Source organism: Danio rerio, chromosome 11 (assembly GCF_052040795.2).
Source record: "Danio rerio strain M-AB ecotype USA chromosome 11, GRCz13ab, whole genome shotgun sequence".
Classification (NCBI taxonomy): Eukaryota; Metazoa; Chordata; class Actinopteri; order Cypriniformes; family Danionidae; genus Danio; species Danio rerio.
Window position 1 is genome coordinate 46,419,562 of NC_141031.1, and position 21,193 is coordinate 46,440,754.

At 35.7% G+C, this 21,193-nt stretch overlaps 2 protein-coding genes and 1 long non-coding RNA gene across 6 annotated transcripts in view; 2 read left to right on the plus strand and 1 right to left on the minus strand.

Annotated features, from left to right (window-relative positions):
- The window catches only part of LOC147841917 (uncharacterized), a 202,366-nt gene that overhangs the window by 146,413 nt on the left and 34,760 nt on the right, over window positions 1-21,193 (minus strand). The window lies entirely within an intron of this gene.
- traf3ip2b (TRAF3 interacting protein 2b) overlaps window positions 1-21,193 on the plus strand; it is an 872,991-nt gene that overhangs the window by 93,048 nt on the left and 758,750 nt on the right. The gene's annotated exons all lie outside the window — the stretch shown is intronic.
- sult6b1 (sulfotransferase family, cytosolic, 6b, member 1) lies at window positions 6,273-17,778 on the plus strand. Its single transcript, NM_214686.3, is given in 7 exon segments — window positions 6,273-6,565; window positions 9,054-9,169; window positions 9,276-9,365; window positions 11,209-11,335; window positions 11,424-11,518; window positions 16,294-16,450; window positions 17,463-17,778. Coding segments are annotated over 7 exon segments (891 nt in total). The 5' UTR covers window positions 6,273-6,387; the 3' UTR covers window positions 17,591-17,778.

The following is a 21,193-nucleotide window of genomic DNA, read 5'->3' on the forward strand; positions in this document are numbered from 1 at the left end:
TTTACTCAAAAAACAAGATATACAGTTGTTTAAATTAGTGTTACTAGCCTTTTATTTTTAATTACTTGTAAAATTAAGTTTATAAAGGAAAATTCGACACTTTTTTTGCGTTTGTTTTGTCACTGCTTGTGATTGAACCTGGAATTTGTGAAATCTCAATTCCATTCATTCATTCGTTTTCTTTTCAGCTTAGTCCCTCTATTAATCAGGGGTCACCACAGCGGAATGAACCGCCCACTTATCCAGCACATGTTTTACACAGTGGATGCCCTTCCAGCTGCAACCCATCTTTGGGAAAACAAACTTCATAAACAAGTAATATTAAAAAGATTGAGGATTAAGCACAATGTGGTACTATTGTACTGTATAAATGTATGCAAAATATTGTGATGAACATTAAACCTTTTCTCTACTTTGCCTATATACTTACAACCAGGGCTGTTTATATCAAAGCTGATATTTATTTATTTATTTTTTGATTTTCTCCTTAACCTCTTACTGTTCCTATTGCCTATAGAATAAAAAAAAAAAAACACGTGTCAAGCCATGAGAACCGAACCGAAAACCATGTTAAAAAAACCAAGGTATGTATCAAACCATGGGCTAACTGTATTGTTGCATCCCTAATATATATATATATATATATATATATATATATATATATATATATATATATATATATATATATATATATATATATATATATATATATATATATATATTTAAAAATATTTACTATTTTCCCAAGTGTATATAACTACAGTAAAAAATTATCAGCATTCGGCACATACTTTTAGTATTATCTTTGCTTGAACTGACCCAATCTAATCCTGTTTATATGAAATGAGCTGCACCCTAGCAGGTTTGAGCTACCAGAACTGTTGCTATAACAACAAGTCTCGGATCAGTTTTGAAGAACGAAACAATCGTGGATCATGTCAAATCATCAATATTCAAATCCAGCTAATTAAGTAATCCATGTACGAAGAACAGACCCATGGGCTGTTTATATTGAAGTTGATATTTAGCCGCACCATGCTGGTGTTTTGTAACATTAAATTATTTATGAGGCGAAGTGTTAGCCCGATGTTTAACCCCCATTCTGGAGAACCAAGACATACAAACATACACTACAGACAATTTAGCTTAACCAATTGCCCTATAGTGCATGTGTTTGGACTTGTGGGGGAAATCAGAGCACCCGGAGGAAACCCACGCCAACACAGGGAGAACCTGCAAACTCCACACAGAATACCTGAGTGACCCGGCTGGGGCTCAATCCAGCGACTTTCTTGCTGTGTGGCCACAGCGCTACTCACTACACCACCGTAACTCTCCTACTTTGTATATGAGCAATTCCAGCATTATGGATGTGACGTTTGCAGTAAAAACACAAAACATAAATTCGCATAGAAAGCATATGTTAACATTATATTAAAACTATTTTCCAGAACAAACAACCACAGAGTTAAGAGACCAGAAACATATCAATCAATGTTTTGTACTGTAAATGTGGAAAATAAACATGCGTTATGGATGTGACGTAAAAAAAAAAAAAATTTAAATCTGCGGCTTCACAGAATGCATACTTTGTAGAAATCCTGTGAACTAAACTGCACAACCCAAAAGAAACAATGATAATCAAAAGGATAAGAGTCGGCTCTCTATAAAACACAAATCATTGATTTTATTTAATTTAATATTTTCACATTTATGAGGAAAAAGTGTTGTTACAGATGTGACATCTCTCTGTTATGGATGTGACAGATGTGAAATTGCCACTTGTGTGACTTTGGGAAATCACATTGAATAATTTAAAAACATTGACAGAGACATTTTTAAGTATTTTAAAGTACTGTAAAATACTTGCTCATCCCAAAAAAAAAAAAAAAAAAAACCCAGAAACTGTTTCCATATATTGTTGAAAACTTAATTGCTCCTATATAGATTTATAAAATAAGCATATAATTGGTATCATGAAAACTTTGTTAGTAAATGCAGTGCACATCAGAAATATCTACAGACTGACCACTGAAACTAATGGTTGTGAATCACTTTTTCAGGGCAGTTTTGCATATTAAAAGGCTTTAACTGCAGTTTCACTTATTCATGAAACTAAAAGACTTCATTTTCATCATAGTAGCTTTTACAAGCACAAGTTCTTTTGTGAAACAATTATAATGAATGTAATGACCTCCCTAAAAAAACAGTGTGAACTAAATTGAGTGTATGTGTGTGAATGCTAGAGTGTATTGATGTTTCCCAGTGTTGGGTTGCAGCTGGAAAGGCATTCACTGTGTAAAACATATGCTGGATAAGTTGGCAGTTCATTCCGCTGTGGCGACCCTAGATTGATAAAAGGACTAAATATATATATATATATATATATATATATATATATATATATATATATATATATATATATATATATATATATATATATATATATATATATATATAGCTTAAGGGGGCTAATAATTTTGACCTTAAAATGGTGTTTAAAAAATTAAAAACTGCTTTTCTGTATCTAGCCGATATAAAACTAATAAGACTTTCTCCAGAATAAAAAATATTATAAGACATACTGTGAAAATGTCCTTGCTTTGGTAAACATCATTTGGGAAATGTAAAAAAAAATGTCAAACAGGAGCTAATAATTCTGACTTCAGCTGTACATATATACAAGGCTTGACATTAACTTTTTTGATCACCAGCCACTGTGGCTAGTAAATTTCCAACATTACTAGCCACTCGCCATTTTCACTAGCCACACTTTTCTTGTTGGGAAAACCTATTCATAAATTTGATTTTGACATACTAAAATGACTTGATTTTGATGTTGTGTTATGTCCACATGTCTTGTCATTCATTTATTTTCTTGTGTGTGTTGTGTATTAGCTTGCTCAGTGTGTATAAGGAAATGGGTTGTGTCGCAATGCAATCAGTTTATTTTCACACGACTTTTCAGGGCTCAAAATTAAGGATTTACCAAATTTATCTCTGACCAAACCGAATAAGTATTTCTTAGCCACAATTTTTAATGCATCAAAAACAAGGAAAATATAGCTTTATAGAAGCACTTTTACATTCAACAAAACTTTTCTTAAAAAAAAAACAAAAAAAAACATTTGCATGCATCACATCACATGTGCGCGCGAGTGATCATCCTCTCATTCGGTATTTACCTTCTTTTTTGCTGTTTTGCTCGCGGGAACACAGTTATTTTTGCCAGTCGTGTTGCTTCTCGATTCTAAGATCACATTTAAATGCATATTGGACCATGCTTATTGTCGAACCCTGAAAAAAATGATTTCCAACCAGCCAAAGTGGCCAGTGGAGGCGTCTGTCTAACCCGCCAGAGCTGAAATGTACCCGTATTTGGCGAGTGTTAATGTAAAGCCCTGCATATATATATATATATATATATATATATATATATATATATATATATATATATATATATATATATATATATATATATATATTAGGGATGTAACGGTATTGTAAATACCGTCATACCGCAATATTAATTTTTTTCGATATTACCGAAGTCGCATGACTCGGTAAAACTATAGGTCTTCTGAGAAAATTTGCTCAGGCGAATGAAGCGAACGGGAGATAGCGAAAACTACAATTGCCATCAGCCCATGCTAGACCATCAGCCCTTGCGGTCTGTTGTCGCTACAGATCCAGTAATGCGGAAATGGAGTGTGCTGCTAGAAGCGGGGATGAAAAGAGCTGGAAAACTCTAAGGCCCCGTTAACACTAATGCGTTTTAGTTTGAAAACGCATAAGTTTTGCTACGGTTACGCCAACCGTCCACACTACGCCGGAGTTCTCGAGCGCCGAAAACGGAGCGTTTCGAAAACGCTGGAGAGGCCGTTTTCATTCTTGAAACGCTGCAGCTCCGTCTCATTGTGGATGATGGAAAACGGAGACATCTAAAACGGAGGCGGGGCTGCAGACGTTTGCCTCTCTGATTGGGGCTTTTCCTGAATATTAAGTAGCCTAACACGCACAGTTCAGTCCTGCATCTTCTCTGTGTAAGTTCAGACTTCGCAAGTTTGATCAAGGCTGCATCTCTTCTTCTCAGTTTGATATGGAAAAGCAGACTATACCGAGGACACGGGTAAATCTTCAAAGGGAACAGTGTACTTTATAACTTCATTCACATCACCCTGGCTTCGTTGTTTCACTTTCTCAACAATAAAATGTAAACATGATTTAAGGAACTGCCTATTTTCATTTTAATATTAGCAACTTAGACAGCAGAAATGTTGAGGCGCCGTGCTGCATATATGAGCGTCATCTTCACTGTGTGGATATTTATAACAAAACAGAGCCGATAACAACTGCCTCCTTTCAATTTCAGTGAAAATACGAAACACAGCCTCTCTTTTGCTGAGTATCAGTTTTAAGAATCGATAATGGCCATTTTAAAAGTATAACATACAATAAGTTTATACATTATAGGAAATAAAGGCAAGCGATCAGTCAATATACAGAATGTACGTGGTTACATTAATCATTAACTTATCTTTGCGCTCAGCCAAAACGCGTTACCTGAGAACAAGTAATAGATTCCAATGCCCAAAGTCAGGGAATATGTCGTTAGATAAAGACAACTAGATAAATGAAATATCCCGTTTAATAAATATAGTGAGATTAGATCCAGCGGGAGATGCTTGATGAGAAGTCCGACTAGCAGAGCTCTGATCTGGGTAGATGGGCTGAGTGTGATTAAATGTTGAATGTGATGAGTTTTCAACAATACTAAATTGAAACTTTATTTTTTTTACATGGTTTAATAATTTTTTGTTATTAAAATTGAAGTTCCTGTTTCAAAGCTTACAGATAGATGGCTAATTTGTATGTCATTGACACTTTTGGCACTTTTTTGGAGTATTTTCATAAGTTTTGTTTTTTCCTGTAAATGATTCAATAAATACCGTACCGTGACATTCATACCGAGGTATTACCGTACCGTGAAATTCTGATACCGTTACATCCCTAATATATATATATATATAGTAAGTAAATTTGCTCCAATAATTGTAGTTTTATTTACAAGTATAACAAATTTACTACAGCAAATTAAAAATATATATATTATGCATTCTATTAAATGTAAAATATTAAACAGGACCATTTGCAACTTAAACTATTATGGCTAAAAGGCACAAATCAAGAAGCAGCAACTGGCTGTACCGAGAAAGTCTGAATAAAAATAATGCATAATCATAATTACTACCACTCCGGGTGCCCCTACAAGTCCAAAGAGTGTGGTATGGTTGAATTAGGTAGGCTAAATTGACCGTAGTGTATGTGTGTGAATGAGTGTGTATGGATGTTTCCCAGTGATGGGTTGCAGCTAGAAGGGCAACCACTGCATAAAACATATACTGGATAGGTTGGCGGTTAATTCCACTGTTGCAAACTTGGATTAATAAAGGGACTAAGGTTAAAATAAAATGAATGAATGAATAATTTGTAGCTACCAGTAATTAATAATAAAAATAAAGCAGTTTTAAAACTAGACTGGGCGGTGCGATGGCTCAGTGGTTAGCACTGTGACCTCACAGCAAGAAGGTCTCTGGTTCGACCCTCGGCTGGGTCAGTTAGCATTTCTGTATGGGGTTTGCATGTTCTCCCCGTGTTGGTGTGGGTTCCCTCCGGGTTCTCCGGTTTCCCCCACAGTCCAAACACATGTGCTATAGGGGAATTGATGAACTAAATTGGCCATAATGTATGAGTGTGTGAATGAGTGTGTTTCCCAGTTCTGGGTTGCAGCTGCATAAAACACAGGCTGGATTAGTTGGCGGTTCATTCCACTGTGTTGAACCATGATAAATAAAGGGACTAAGCTGAAGGAAAATGAATGAATGAAACTAGACTGAGATCTTATAATGTAAAGAGGATATTGAGTTCAACAGAGCAGAAGCTGAGCGCCATGAACTGACTACAGATGAACTCTACCCTGCACCTCTGCCAAAACCAGCTTTTCAGGAAAACTAGCTGCGTGTGTGTGTGTGTGTGTGTGTGTGTGAGAGAGAGAGAGAGAGAGAGAGAGAGAGAAAGAATGTGTGTGTGTGTGTGTGTGTGTGCGTGTGTGTGTGAGAGAGAGAGAGAGAGAGAGAGAGAGAGAGAAAGAATGTGTGTGTTTGTGTGTGTGTGTGTGTGTGTGTGTGCGTGTGTGTGTGTGTGTGTGTGTGTGTGTGGGGCCCTCAGGAAATGGATAATTCTCACGCGAGCCTGTGAAAGAGGGCGGATCTACAACACACTCCTTCCTCAACTACAGCATAAATACTCGGTGTGTGTGTGTGTGTTTGTTCTTGCGAGTGTTCTTCTGCAAATCTGAACACACAGAACTACAATCAACCAGCCAGCATGAGCCAAATGAAGTCCAGAATGGAGACAGCGGCGAAGATGAAGGATGAAGACAAGCTCTACAGGCGGGACGGGATCCTGTACTCGACTGTTCTCAGTCCACCAGAGACCCTGGACAAGTTAAAAGACCTGCAGGCCAGAGAGGATGATCTCATTCTGGTTGCGTATCCTAAATGTGGTGAGTAAAGCAGTGTGTGAGACGTGGCTGTGTGTAACTGCTGACAGTGGACTCAGGTTGCATGTTAGTTAGTTGCGTAACGTTCTTGTGTCAGAGCATGTCTCTTGTAAACGTTCCTGCATGGCAACTGAAAGTCACACATTCTGCCTTTAATGCAAATCTCAATCTAATGTTTTCCATGAATGAGCTGACTCTTGAAATCTGATGCTTTGTAAAGCATGACATTAATGCTCTTCTTACACACAGTATTTGTCAAGTCATGCTCAGTCAACACACACTGCAATACTAGACACAAAAGAGTGACGCAATTCTGTGCATTCACAGTCAAACACTTGTGTAAATTGCTGAACTGGACTGAATATGTGCAAGAATGTGTTTTTAACAGAGTAAATACATGAATCACAGAGTGCAATTCAACCTTTTAAGACCTTTTTAAAGATTCTTTCCATACATTTTAAGACCTTATAACCACTCAGGGGCAGACTGGGACTAAAAATTAGCCCTGGCACTGTAGCCACACTAGCCCACATTACCACACCCACACAGCCCCATCCACAGACACGCACATTCACTACTTATATTAGTGTACAGATGGTGAAATAATATAAACAGTACCATATGTAATAGATATTTAAACATTTAATGTATGTGAGTGGAAGAAAAACAACCCGTTTATAACAAATTTATACATGCAATAATTTCATTCATTCATTTTCTTTTCGGCTTAGTCCCTTTATTAATCTGGAATCGCCACAGCGGAATGAACCGCCAACTATTCCAGCATATGTTTTACACAGCGGATACCCAATTCACCTATAGCACGTGTTTGGACTTGTGAGGGAAACTGAGAGGAAGCCCGAACATGCGAACTCCACACAGAAACACCAACTGACCCAGCCAAGACTCAAACCATCGACCTTCTTGCTGTGAGGCGACAGTGCTACCCACTGCGCTGCCCCCTTTCGAGACTATTTCAGTTAATTTCATGCATTTGGCAGCATCTGATTTTGGAGCAATTTTCTTTTTCAATTTTTCGCCTTTCCTTTTTTTATGGTCCATCTCTGACAGTTAGCTTGTGTTGCTCTTACTGTTTGCTTGACATTCTTGCCAGATTTTGATTACGTCTACGTAACCTCTGATTGGGTCGGTCCCTTTCGAAACCAGCCGGCCATTGCCGATTGGGCCAATGCTTAACATTTATTATTATTATTACTATCATCATCATCATACATCTTGCAAGAGATAAAAGCTGCCTGCGTGTAAAAACAATACATATAACAAAAATTAAAAAATAAAAATAGCACACCGGCCCACATTTAAAAAATGGTCTGGCCCTTCTGGCATTTGCCAGAATTGCCAGATGGCCAGTCCGCCCCACTTTTTAACCAGAAACACCGGCGAGATTTCAGCTTGCAGTATATTTACTAAATATTAATATGAGAAATTAATACAAAACTAAAACATTATTCATATGCTGAATAAAAATCTATTAAATCGAGTTAATTCAGCAGGTTGGGCCGATAGAACTGCAGAAGTAATAATGTTGCATTGGTTACTGCAGTAGCAGGATTTTATTAATTTCGTAAACTACACGGCGTTTTAAACTAAACTGATTCATTTTATCTTTGTCATGATGACAGTAAATAATATTTGACTAGATATTCTTCAAGACACTTCTATACAGCTTAAAGTGACATTTAAAGGCTTCACTAGGTTAATTAGGTTAACTAGGCAGGTTAGGGGAATTAGGCAGGTTATTGTATAACAGTGGTTTGTTCTGTAGACTATCAAAAAAAAAATTTGCCTAAAGGGGCTAATAATTTTGTCCCCAAAATGGTTTTTAAAAAATTTAAAATTGCTTTTATTCTAGCCAAAATCAAATAAATAAGACTTTCTCCAAAAGAAAAAAATATTATCAGACATACTGTGAAAATTTCCTCGCTCTGTTAAACATCATTTTGGAAATATTAAAAAAAAAAAAAGAAAAAAAATAATTCATAGGGGGGCAAATAATTCGAACTTCAACTGAATATCTCTGGCTCTGTATAGCCAGTCTTCCACTGCACCTTGAACGCACATTCATTTAGAAGGAGAGCTACCCTGTACTAAAATGGTGGCTCTATTGACGCATTCCTTCCAGTAGACAACATCTAGTTTTAATATCTATGGTTAGGAAGTTGGACTTGTAATGAAAACGTTGTCTGAAAGATAGTCAAAATTAGGGAAGGAGGGAGCAAACTGCACTCTTTCCAGCTTCGATGCCCAGCTAAGGTGCCCCTGAGCAAGGCACATAACTCCTAATTGCTCCCTGGGTGCTGGAAGCAATAGCTGCTTACTGTGTATGCTCTGTGTGTGTTTGTGTGTGTATGCTCTTACTTTTTAGACCAATTTTGAGTATGGGTAAAACCATACTTGACAAGGCTCACTTCCCTCATTTTGCTGCTCTTACTTTATTAACCTAAATGTCTCTGTGACTGATTTCCAACAGGGTTTAACTGGATGGTGGCGGTCCTGCGTAAAATCATTAACGCTTCCACTGGTAAAGATGAGAAGCCTCCTGAAAGGCCTCCTCTGGTCGAGTTTCTACCTCCAACTGTTCAAGAGGTCAGAAACAGCACAAACAACCCAGCAATCTGGAAATATTTACCCTGAACACACAAAAACATCTATGCACGTGTATTATTACAGTTCCACACTGTTTGTTTTACAGGAAATGGCACAAATGCCTCCACCGAGGCTTCTGGGAACTCATCTACACCCTGACAACATGCCTGCTACTTTCTTTACTAAGAAACCAAAGGTCAGTAGCAACGAGATTAAACTTTGAGTCACATCCATGAGATCAAATCATGTGACACTACATTAAAAGCAAGCAAGATCTGCAAGTACTAAACACATCTTGCATACAGTTGAAGTCAGAATTGTTAGCCTCCCTGTTTATTTTTTTCCCCCAATTTCTGTTTAACGGAGAGCAGATTTCTTCAACACATTTATTATCATAATAGTTTTAATAACTCATCTCTAATGACTGATTTATTTTATCTTTGCCATGATGACAGTAAATAATATTTGACTAGATATTGTTCAAGACACTTAGGGCAGGTTAGGGTAATTAGGCAAGTTATTGTATAACGATGGTTTGTTTTGTAGACTATTGAAAATGAATCTAGCTTAAAGGGGCTAATAATATTGACCATAAAATGCTGTTTAAAAAATTAAAAACAAAACTGCTTTTATTCTAGCCGAAATAAAACAAATAAGACTTTCTCCAGAAGAGAAAAAAATAATATAAGACATACTTTGAACATTTCCTTGCTCTGTTAAACATCATTTGGGAAATATTTAAAAAAGGAAAAAAACCCAAAGGGGGCTAATAATTCTGACTTCAACTGTATATATTCATTACACATTTGTTATATAATTTTGAAAAAATACAGTGTCGCCTTAGAATTATAAAGTTCTATCTGACATTTTTGTCAAAATTGAGTTATTGACATATTCTTATTAAATGACAAGTTATTTACATTATGTGATGTGTTTTTATACATTTTTTACATTTTAAGACTTTTATTTAAAAAACAAAAACGGTTTACCTACAAAGTTGAACTCTAGCTTGCCTCTATAAGGTTCTTTCTGTGAGCCAATCAGCATTTTTAATGCATGCACGAGGACCAATCAGGATCAGCTTTCTTTGTCATTTTGCCGGACTGCTCCATTGCCAGCAGGAAAGACCAGAAAGAAATCCAAAAGTCACACAAAATCAGAGTCGGCTAAATAACGCTACAGCACACAAATTGAGATGAGATGACTTAGAAGCATTTTTTGACATTTAGATTAAATGGTAAATTTTACACTGTTGAAATAGAAACGAAATATTTTTCCAAAACTGATATATTAAAATGTACAATATTTTTATTTGTGTATATAAAGTCAGTGAAACACTTTTCAGTGTTTATAAACTCATTTGCTCATTGTCGGTTTTCTTTTAAAGTCTTTAAATTTAATATTAAGCCTTGAAGGGCAAATACTTAATTTAATTCATGGGGCATATAATTCAACAAATATAGCATAAAATTCAGTAAATATAATTTAATAATTCATATAAAGCATAAAGTTTAATAATTATGACCATATTAATTACATAAAATTAACATCTGCACTGCATAAAATATTTAACACAGCTTTGTATGTTAAGTTTGAACAAGTAAACAAATTCATCCTACAACATGAAATAAATGTTATAGAAAGCAAAAATGTAATTTTCTCAAGTATCAACATATTGTTACAGCACCAACTATATATTTTTGATAGTATTTTCTGAAAAGTAATGCTTCAACGAATGATCTGCCAAATATAACTTTATAATTCCAAGTGGAAAATGACTTTTCAGAATGAGAAGTGGTTTATTTACTCCAATTTGGAAATGTACGAGAACTTTGATCATTTGCATTCAGAGAACCCTTAGGGTCTCTGTCATGTTAATGTATGAAAGAGAACTGTTACACACATATTGTTTGCTATATGGATTGCAAAAACTTTAAAGCTCAATATCTCAAAATCATTCAGAACTTAGATAGAACCTTATAATTCCAAGGTGACGATATAATACAACTCAAATTCTCTAATTTCCCCTATCTCCTCAGATTCTTGTGGTGTTCAGAAACCCGAAAGACACGCTGGTCTCATATTACCATTTCATGAACAAAAACCCAGTTCTGCCCAACGCAGAGTCCTGGGACAAGTTCTTCTCTGACTTCATGACTGGTGATGGTGAGGAAAACATGACTATGAGCCGTGACAGATAAATATTATTTTGATGAATATATTAAAATAATGATTATGCATGTCTGTTTCTCAGTTAGTTGGGGCTCTTACTTTGATCACGCTCTCGCCTGGGAGAAACGGATAGACGACCCGAACGTGATGATCGTGATGTATGAGGATCTCAAACAGGTAACTGTTTGTAAAGTCATTAGTCTTACAAGTCATCAATAAGTATTTGTGCATGCAGACTAATCAACAAATGCTTCATGCGGATCATAAAAATGTCTGATTTCAACTGTAAACAAATGTTTAAGTGCTATAATAAAAAATCCGTAGCCTAGGTAAAAGTAGTTTCAATAATATACACGCTGAATCACCATACCATGGTTTCTGCTACATTCCTTCTTCTGTGGCAGGGCGCCACACCAAAAATCATCCAACCACGGCTACATCACAGCTTCTTATTCAAAATATTCGGTAGTTTTTTAAATAGCGGGTTAAAAATTGCACCGAAAACGTATTTAAAGGTAAGTGAATAATAATAGCTCAAACTTTTCTGTGACCGTAGTAGTGCTGTGCGTTCTGTTTAACCCTTTAAGATGACGTGCTGACTGACTGACAGGTGCGTGATGCGTGAGGCCAGCAAACACGGCTTTGCTTTCGGTTATGATGAACACAGTTTCCATAATTATACTTTATTTAAGGATAAAGGTCTGTGGCTCTGCATATAATGACTTTATCTTGCTGGAGTTAATAGTCGTTTCACTTTACTTCAGGACACATTGATGCCGCGGTCGGCTCCGCAAGTCTATCGGAGACATTCAGAAATATTCCTAGCAAATCTAATAAATGTTGGAGACATACTCGCTACATAAATGCACTAAATCACACTTCAGTCGCGTTTATTTGAGGGGGCGCAAGTAAATCTGCACTTGAGCAGCGTATAATTGAGGGAGCGCAAGAAAATCTGCACTTCAACTGCGTTTATTTGAGGGGGCGCAAGTAAATCTGCACTTGAGCAGCGTATAATTGAGGGAGCGCAAGAAAATCTGCACTTCAACTGCGTTTATTTGAGGGGGCGCAAGTAAATCTGCACTTGAGCAGCGTATATTTGAGGGCGTACAAGAAAATCTGTACCTGAGCAGCGTATATTTGAGGGCGTACAAGAAAATCTGTACCTGAGCAGCGTATATTTGAGGGCGTACAAGAAAATCTGTACCTGAGCAGCGTATATTTGAGGGCGTACAAGAAAATCTGTACCTGAGCAGCGTATATTTGAGGGCGTACAAGAAAATCTGTACCTGAGCAGCGTATATTTGAGGGCGTACAAGAAAATCTGTACCTGAGCAGCGTATATTTGAGGGCGTACAAGAAAATCTGTACCTGAGCAGCGTATATTTGAGGGCGCGCAAAAAGTTTTGTGAACGAATAGAGGAAACCGGCGCTCAAGCAGAGATTGACATGCTCGTAAGCTATTACATGAACGCGATCTCGACTTAATACTGCGCCCATGACATTTGTCAATGAAATAACGCCACATGTAGTGGTAGATCTGTGTAAAATGGCTAACAGAGTCTGCCACCATAGCTGGAAAAAATCCTAGAGGAAACACTGCATGCAGTACATTGGCCTTCCCAAAATTCCCTGCATGACAATTCAATTTCGATGTTTTTTTTTTGTTTTTTTTTTGACATTTTTAAAGTCTCCTTTTTTTCCTCATCAGTACCACATAAAGAACCATTTTACAGTGCAAAGAAGCTGGGGCTGCAAAAAACCATTTAGGGCCTTATATGAGTTGAAAAGATTCCATGGCGGTTAATGGTTCTTCAAAGAACCATCTACAGAATTTGGGAACCATCTACAGAACCATTGGGACAGAATTTGGGACAGAGTTGTCCAAAGAACCCTTTAAGCAGCTTTATTTTTAAGAGCGTATGTACATTAGAGTTTTAGGTTACATCTAAATTCAAGAGTTCACATTTAGCTGATGATTGATTAAAAAGCGTTTTGGCATGTTATGCCGCAAGACAGTGCTAAGCTCATAAGATCCTCGAGCCCAGGGCTCCCTCCCGTTTGCAGGTCGAGAGAGGAGTTTAAGCTCAGGTAGTTCTCATGAACTCCCCTGCTGTTTTGAGATAATGAACAATTAGGGATTGTTATAAAAAGATATCTACATACTAGGAGCACATCTATGGTGCCGATTTGGATTAGTCAATTAACTTAAATTGCATGTTTTTGGATGGTGGGAGAAAACCAGGGGACCCAAGGAAAACTCACGTGAGCACGAGGGGAACATGTTAACTCCGCACAGAAAAGATGACTGGCCTGGTAAGGGTAGAACCAGTGATCCTCTTGCTGTGAGGCAACAGTGCTAACCACTGGGCCGCCATGCCGCCCATCTAGGAAAGGAGGAGTAGGGGTGGAAGGGGGGATTCTTCAAGACGAAGATGGCTGTGATATAGAACTTAGGGGATTTATGGTGACTTAAGAATAGTCTGATTGGTCAATCATGAATTGGCCAGGACCAGCTGTGATCAATCATAAGCATGTGATCCTCTCGAAATTAGTTTATAAATAAACTTCACTTAGACAAATAATGTTTACTTCATTACTTTATTGGCATGTGTGTTGGAAATATGAGAACCCAGTCCAGGAGACCCGCTTCAAGCAGAATTCTTTGTGTTGGTTGTTCTGCAGTCAAACAGCATCTTTAAGAAATCTACACGACTAACCGAAGTCTAAAACAAGTCTAATTTGGGACAGAGTTGCCCTGTCTATTATAATGTTTTTAGGAGAGGCTGTGACTAAAGGTGGAGATGGCTAACAATGCATGCAAACGAAGTAGATAGGTGAGCCACTGACCACACAAGTTGATCAACAAACGAGTTTCTTTGGTCTGAATGCATCCACAAAGACTAAGACACAGTCGTTGGGACCCTGCCCATAACATGTGGACCCTGCCCATCACATCTGCACCACTTTGGCAAAGCCAGTGCTGAAACAAGAGGTTTTAGTGTCTCTCATACCCTAGTTATATATAGATTAGGGCGATGTGGTGGCGCAGTAGGTAGTGCTGTCGCCTCACAACAAGAAGGTCGCTGGTTTGAGCCTCGGCTGGGTCAGTTGGCATTTCTGTGTGGAGTTTTTGCATGTTCTCCCCATGTCGGCCTGGGTTTCCTCCGGGTGCTCTGGTTTCCCCCACAAGTTCAAAGACATGTGGTACAGGTGAATTAGGTAAGCTAAAAATGTCTAGTGTATGAGTGTGAATGAGAGTGTATGGGTGTTTCCCAGTGATGGGTTGCAGCTGGACATCCGCGGCGTAAAACATATGCTGGATAAGTTGGCGGTTCATTCTGCTGTGGCGACCCCAGATTAATAAAGTGACTAAGCCAAAAAGAAAATGAATGAATGAATATATATAGATTATTGTTCTTGATCACAGGTGTCAAACTCAGTTCCAAAAGGGCCGCAGCTCTGCACAGTTTAGTTCCAACCCTAATTAAACACACCTGATCAAACTAATTGAGTCCTTCGGGCTTGTTTGAAACCTACAGGTAAGTGTGTTGGAGCAGGGTTGGAACTAAACTGTGCAGGGCTTCGGCCCTCCAGGAATTGAGTTTGACACCCCTGTTCTAGATATAAATGTATATTTCCATATTTGACCATGATGTTTTTGTGTTGTGTGAATGGCACAGAGCCTCTTCTATATAATCAGTGTCTTTCTACTTGTTTGATATGAGCTTTAGTTTATTACATGGCTCATGTCATCACCACATGCATATAATTGTGGTTTTGTCAAAAGTGCAATGTGTAGATGTTAATACTTCAAAACACGGTAACACTTTATTTTGATGGTCCATCTGAGTATTAGCACACTGTCTGCTTAATATCCACTGATACTGCTCCTTGAACAGACATTTAACTCAGGTGTTCTCAACTGTTGATGGGACCCACATTTTTACATGGTCATCAAGCCGTGACCCAAATTTTTAGGAACTATAATACAATTTTAGGAATTATAATTAGTTGTTATTTATTTGTTAACATACACAAGTAGTGACAGATAAATCATAAGACATTCACAGAGACTTACAAATAAACAATATTTTATTGCTGTCATTTAAAAAAAAAGATCAAATTATAGAAATATTACAAAGTAAAAACGACAAATACTGTAAACAGTGGCTAGGGTAAGGAAATGTTCAGTTACCTTGAACTAAACTGAACTGCTAATAAAACATGTCTGGTTTCTAAATGCCGTTTTAATTTAGGTTACATGCTCTCTTATGAGAGCACCTCACTACATATGACACTGAGGCTTTAAGTCTTTTTTGTCATCAATATATGTAAATCCATACTTTACATATTCGGGATCGTACTTGCGCTTCGACAGATTTGTTGCTATAATTAAATTAAATTTCACAAGTCAAACGGTAGGGTTGTCGCGCACATTTTGCTTATACCGGACTTTTATTTTGAAATAAGTTAAAAAAAATTAAACTTTTGTTGTTGTTTTTTTTGACCACACAGTCCGCGACCCACTGAAAATGTTCCTGTGACCCACTTTTGGGTCGCGACCCACCAGTTGAGAAACACTGATTTAACTGACTATAAAAAACTTTGCAGGTACATGTCAACTTACACTAACACTAACCCCAACCTAACAGTCTACTTATAATCTAATGAGAATTAGTTGGCGTGTAGATGCAATGTAGCTTAAATTCAACAAACAGACCATTATAATAAAGTGTGACCAAAACACTGATGTACAACACTATAAATAATGTAATGTGGTATATTAGCATAAAACACTTACATTACTTTTAAGTCTTCAACACTATTATTCATGGCATTTTTTTTTTTTACCATAGCTTTTACAGATTTTCTTTACAGCGTGTCTTTTAAAACTGCAGTGCTGCATGTGCTTATCTGAGTCTTAAACGTTCTTTCTGCTGCTCCTCCAGAATCTTCCAGAAGGAGTGAAGAAGATCTCGGAGTTCTTCAGTCTTCCTCTGACAGATGAGCAGGTCAGCAGCATCGCTGGACAGAGCACCTTCAGCGCTATGGTGGAGAACTCGCAGAAATCCCACGGCAACTTTGGCAGCATTTTTTTCAGAAAAGGTAAAAGATCCCTTCATGATGTAAACGTTACGCACAAGCTGTCAATCCCTCCAGCTGTCAATCACTCCAGCTGTCAATCACTCCAGCTGTCAATCATTCAAGCTGTCAATCACTCCAGCTGTCAATCAATGACACTGTCAATCACTGACACTGTCAATCACTCCAGCTGTCAATCACTCCAGCTGTCAATAACTTAAGCTGACAATCACTCCAGCTATCAATCATAGGGACTATCAATCACTCAAGCTGTCAATCACTGCAGCTGTCAATCACTGACATTGTCAATCACTCTAGCTGTCAATCACTCCAGCTGTCAATCACTCAAGCTGTCAATCACTCCAGCTGTCAATCACTCCAGCTGTCAATTACTCCAGCTGTTAATCACTCCAGCTGTCAATCACTCCAGCTGTCAATCATAGGAACTATCAATCACTCAAGCTGTCAATCACTGCAGCTGTCAATCACTGACATTGTCAATTACTCTATTTGTCAATCACTCCAGCTGTCAATTACTCCAGCTGTCAATCAATGACACTGTCAATCACTGACACTTTCAATCACTCCAGCTGTCAATCACTCAAGCTGTCAATCACTCCAGCTGTCAATCACTGACACTGTCAATCACTCAAGCTGTCAATCACTGCAACTGCCAATCACTCCAGCTGTCAATCACTGACACTGCTATTCACTCAAGCTGTCAATCACTCCAGCTGTCAATCACTGACACTGTCAACCACTCAAGCTGTCAATCACTGACACTGTCAACCACTCAAGCTGTCAATCACTCCAGCTGTCAATCACTGACACCGTCAACCACTCAAGCTGTCAATCACTCCAGCTGTCAATCACTGACACTGTTAATCACTCAAGCTGTCAATCACTCCAGCTGTCAATCAATCAATCAATCAAACAACCAATCACTTATTTTCATCTTGTTTGCATGGCGTCACTTAAGATAAAAGGATTTCTTTTGTGATTTAGTCATATATGTTTTGTGTTTTGTCTTGAACAGGCGAGGTGGGCGACTGGAAGAATCATTTCTCTGAGGCTCAGAGTAAACAGATGGATGAGCTCTACCACAGCAAACTAGCTGGAACTAAACTGGCAGCCCGAATGAATTATGACCTTTACTGCCAATAAACTTGAAGACACAACATGAGCTGACAGACGAAGACAATGTTTTACAGGATTTCACCAGTGCAGCTGTTCATGAACGTCTTTGATACTCTTCATGTACATTCCATTGCTTACAATAAGCACAGACTCACTGTCATTAAACCTCATGGTGTGTGTTTGCTAACATTTATTAAAATGAAATGTCAACACTATTTAGGTCTCTGTTATCAATTGCAAATATTCAACACTACTCTGCACACTAGTCACAACCAAAATCCACAGGAAGTGAGCAGAATGATTGAATTGGATCTAATGGCTTATGGACAGCTGGGGAAATGATGCTAAATGTCCATAATGAATTGCAACCAGCCATATAATGATGTAGAGCTAAGACAGCTAAATAAACATCATCAGCATTTTTACAAGAGAGTAAAACTAAGTCCAGTCAACCTTATTCATCTGGCACCCAGTAGAAACTCATCAAAACAGATGAATGTACACGTGTGAATAAAAAATTAGCACAAGTACACAAGATTAAGAGTTAGTTTGCTTATTTATTTCCATTTTAAGTGTTTTTTAAAAAAAGGTAAAGCGGAAAAAAACTAACATTTAAAAAAATTAACAAAAATAATCCAGTTAGATATTAAATTTAGAAATATCATTAGACATTCCCTATAGGATTTTGTAAGTCCAGTAGATTTTGATTAAAAACAGACAAGATTTGTGTGTATTTTCACAGCCAAACAGCAAAAAAAAGTCATGTTTCGCCACAAATCTATTATCATTTATTTTTTCATATTTTATTAATAATTATAATTGGCTCAATTTAATTAAATTCATATTTATTTGTTTGTTTTTGTGCTTTATCATATTTTAACCTAATTTTTATTGTATTGTATCATTTTTGTTGTTTCTATTTACTTTGTCAAATAAGTTTTATTGAAGACACAAATTCAGAAAGACAATGATTCAGTTTTACATACTTTGTCCACATATGACATAGGCAAAGCAAAGAAAAAGAAAATAAATAATTAACAGTGTTAGAAGTGCTAAAATGATTTGCCATCCCACAATCAAGAAGCATATTTATTCTTATTGCAAACTATTTAATATAGTGTATATTATATTATATTATATTATATTATATTATGTTTTAATATTTATTTATTTTTATTTTTTTATTAATGATCATAAATAAACTTCTTCTATTTAACAAAATAGATGAAAACTTTAACAATTTAACTTTATTACATTTTTAACCTAGTTGTTTTAATTGTATTAGTTAATTAATTTATTTATTTAGTTTTTCCCTATTTTTAATTTACTTCGCTTTTTTTATTCCCTTTCATTTTTTTTTCGAAAAAAGCACCACAAGATAAAGGAAAACATCTCTATATTATATTAAATAGTTTAATATAATATAATATAATATAATATAATATAATATAATATAATATAATATAATATAATATAATATTTTGCATCATTAATAATTATATTGGATCAATTATGTTTATTCATTTGTTTGTTTTAATGTCTCTATCATATTTACATAATTTTTAATGTATTAATTTAAATTAATTATTTATAATTTGTTAAATTTATTTGTATCTATATAATATTAAATAACACAATAAAAATAATAAAATATAATATAAGATAAGATAATAATAAAATATAATATTTTTGCATCATTAATAATTATTAACATAAAATAAAATAAAATATTTTTGCATCATTAATAATTATATTGGATCAATTACATTTATTAATTTATATTTATTTGTTTGTTTTATTATCTCTATCATATTTTACCTCATTTTTAATGTATTAATTTAAATTAATTATTTATAATTTGTATACATTTATTTATCTATACTATATTGAATACAATACAATAAAATATAATATAACACAATATAATATAAAATAATACAATATAATAAATAAATATAATATAATACAATACAATACCATATAATACAATAAAATTAAATATAATATAATATAATATACAATAAAAATAATATAATATAATAATATAATATAATAAAAATATAATATAATAATAATATAATATGATATAATATAATATAATATAATATACAATATAATATAATACAAAATACAATATAATACAATATAATGTAATATAATATAATATAATATAATATAATATAATATAATATAATATAATATAATATAATATAATATAATATTATATAATATAATATAATATAATATAATTTGCAACAAAAATAAATATGCATCTACACTGTGTGACAGCAAATCATTTCAGCACTTCTACTATACTTGTAACACATATGTAGACCAATTTGTCTGTTAGAACAGTATAAATAGCATACTATCCAGAACATACAGCAGTGCCAGGAGTATCCCATCATTCCTAATGAAGTCTAATTACAGTCATGTAGATATGAACAGCAGATGACCTCTATGAACAGCAGATCCTGGAAACACTACAGAGTTTTTCTTGTCAAAACAAGACGATCAGTGAGGAAATGCAGAAAAGTAGATTGACATCCGAGAGACATCGTTTAAACTAATGCAATCTCATTTCAGACTAATGCGCCAAAAACAGGACACATTATAATATAAATATACGATAAATAAACAGCACTGTGGTCCATTTAAGAGCCATATTAAAGCTGGAGGCTACAAAGTCTACAATCTATGACTGACCTCAGTGCTTTTATAACGGCAGTAAAGTTTGACTGTGAAATAGTTGCTGACAGATATGAAGCAGATGTGTTTTACAGCTATTGGGGCAAACTGGGATTGATAAACACCGATATATGAACGAGACATCACCAGTCATTATTGTAACTGGACTGTCTTGCATCATATCCTGATAGAAAAGCCATTACACATTAACAAGCACAGACTTTATAAACACTTTTCAACCGGAAACACTGGCAAGATTTTAACTCACAGTATATTTACCAAATGTTAATGTAAGAAATGAATCCAAAACTAAAACATTATACTGAATACAAATCTATTAAAACTAGCTAATTCAGCAGGTTGGTGGCTATAATTGTATAAATAATGGTGTTGCAGTGCTTACTGCAGTAAACAAAGCAGCGTGATGTAAAGCGTGACAAAGTAGCGCTTCACTTTTTCCACATTTTTTTAATGTTTTTCTTATTTTAAAATGGATTAAATTCATTTATTTCCTCAATTCTTCACACAATCCCCCATAATGACAATGTGAAAAAAGAGCTTTTGAATTTGTTGCATATTTATAACAAATAAAAAAAGTTGAAAAATCACATCAGGGCTCAACAACAAGGACTGCCCAGGGCTTGCGTGAGAGAAGTTTGGGACAGTAGACAGGATCATTACTGGCCCAATTGGGACAGTACTGCCTTGACACTAACATTTAATTTGTCTGCTATTTGTCAATTGCGTGCATTTTAAGTTTGTGCTTTTAAGTCTTTAAACAATACCTTGTCTGTGATGTCGTAAACACCATATTGCTTTCCGGTTCCTCTTATCTGATTTGATGTTTTGAGCATGCAACTTTTTTCCATAACCTGGTAACAGTACAGAGAAGAAACAGCAACATGGCGGCAACATCAAAATATAAGGCTAAAAGAAAATGTC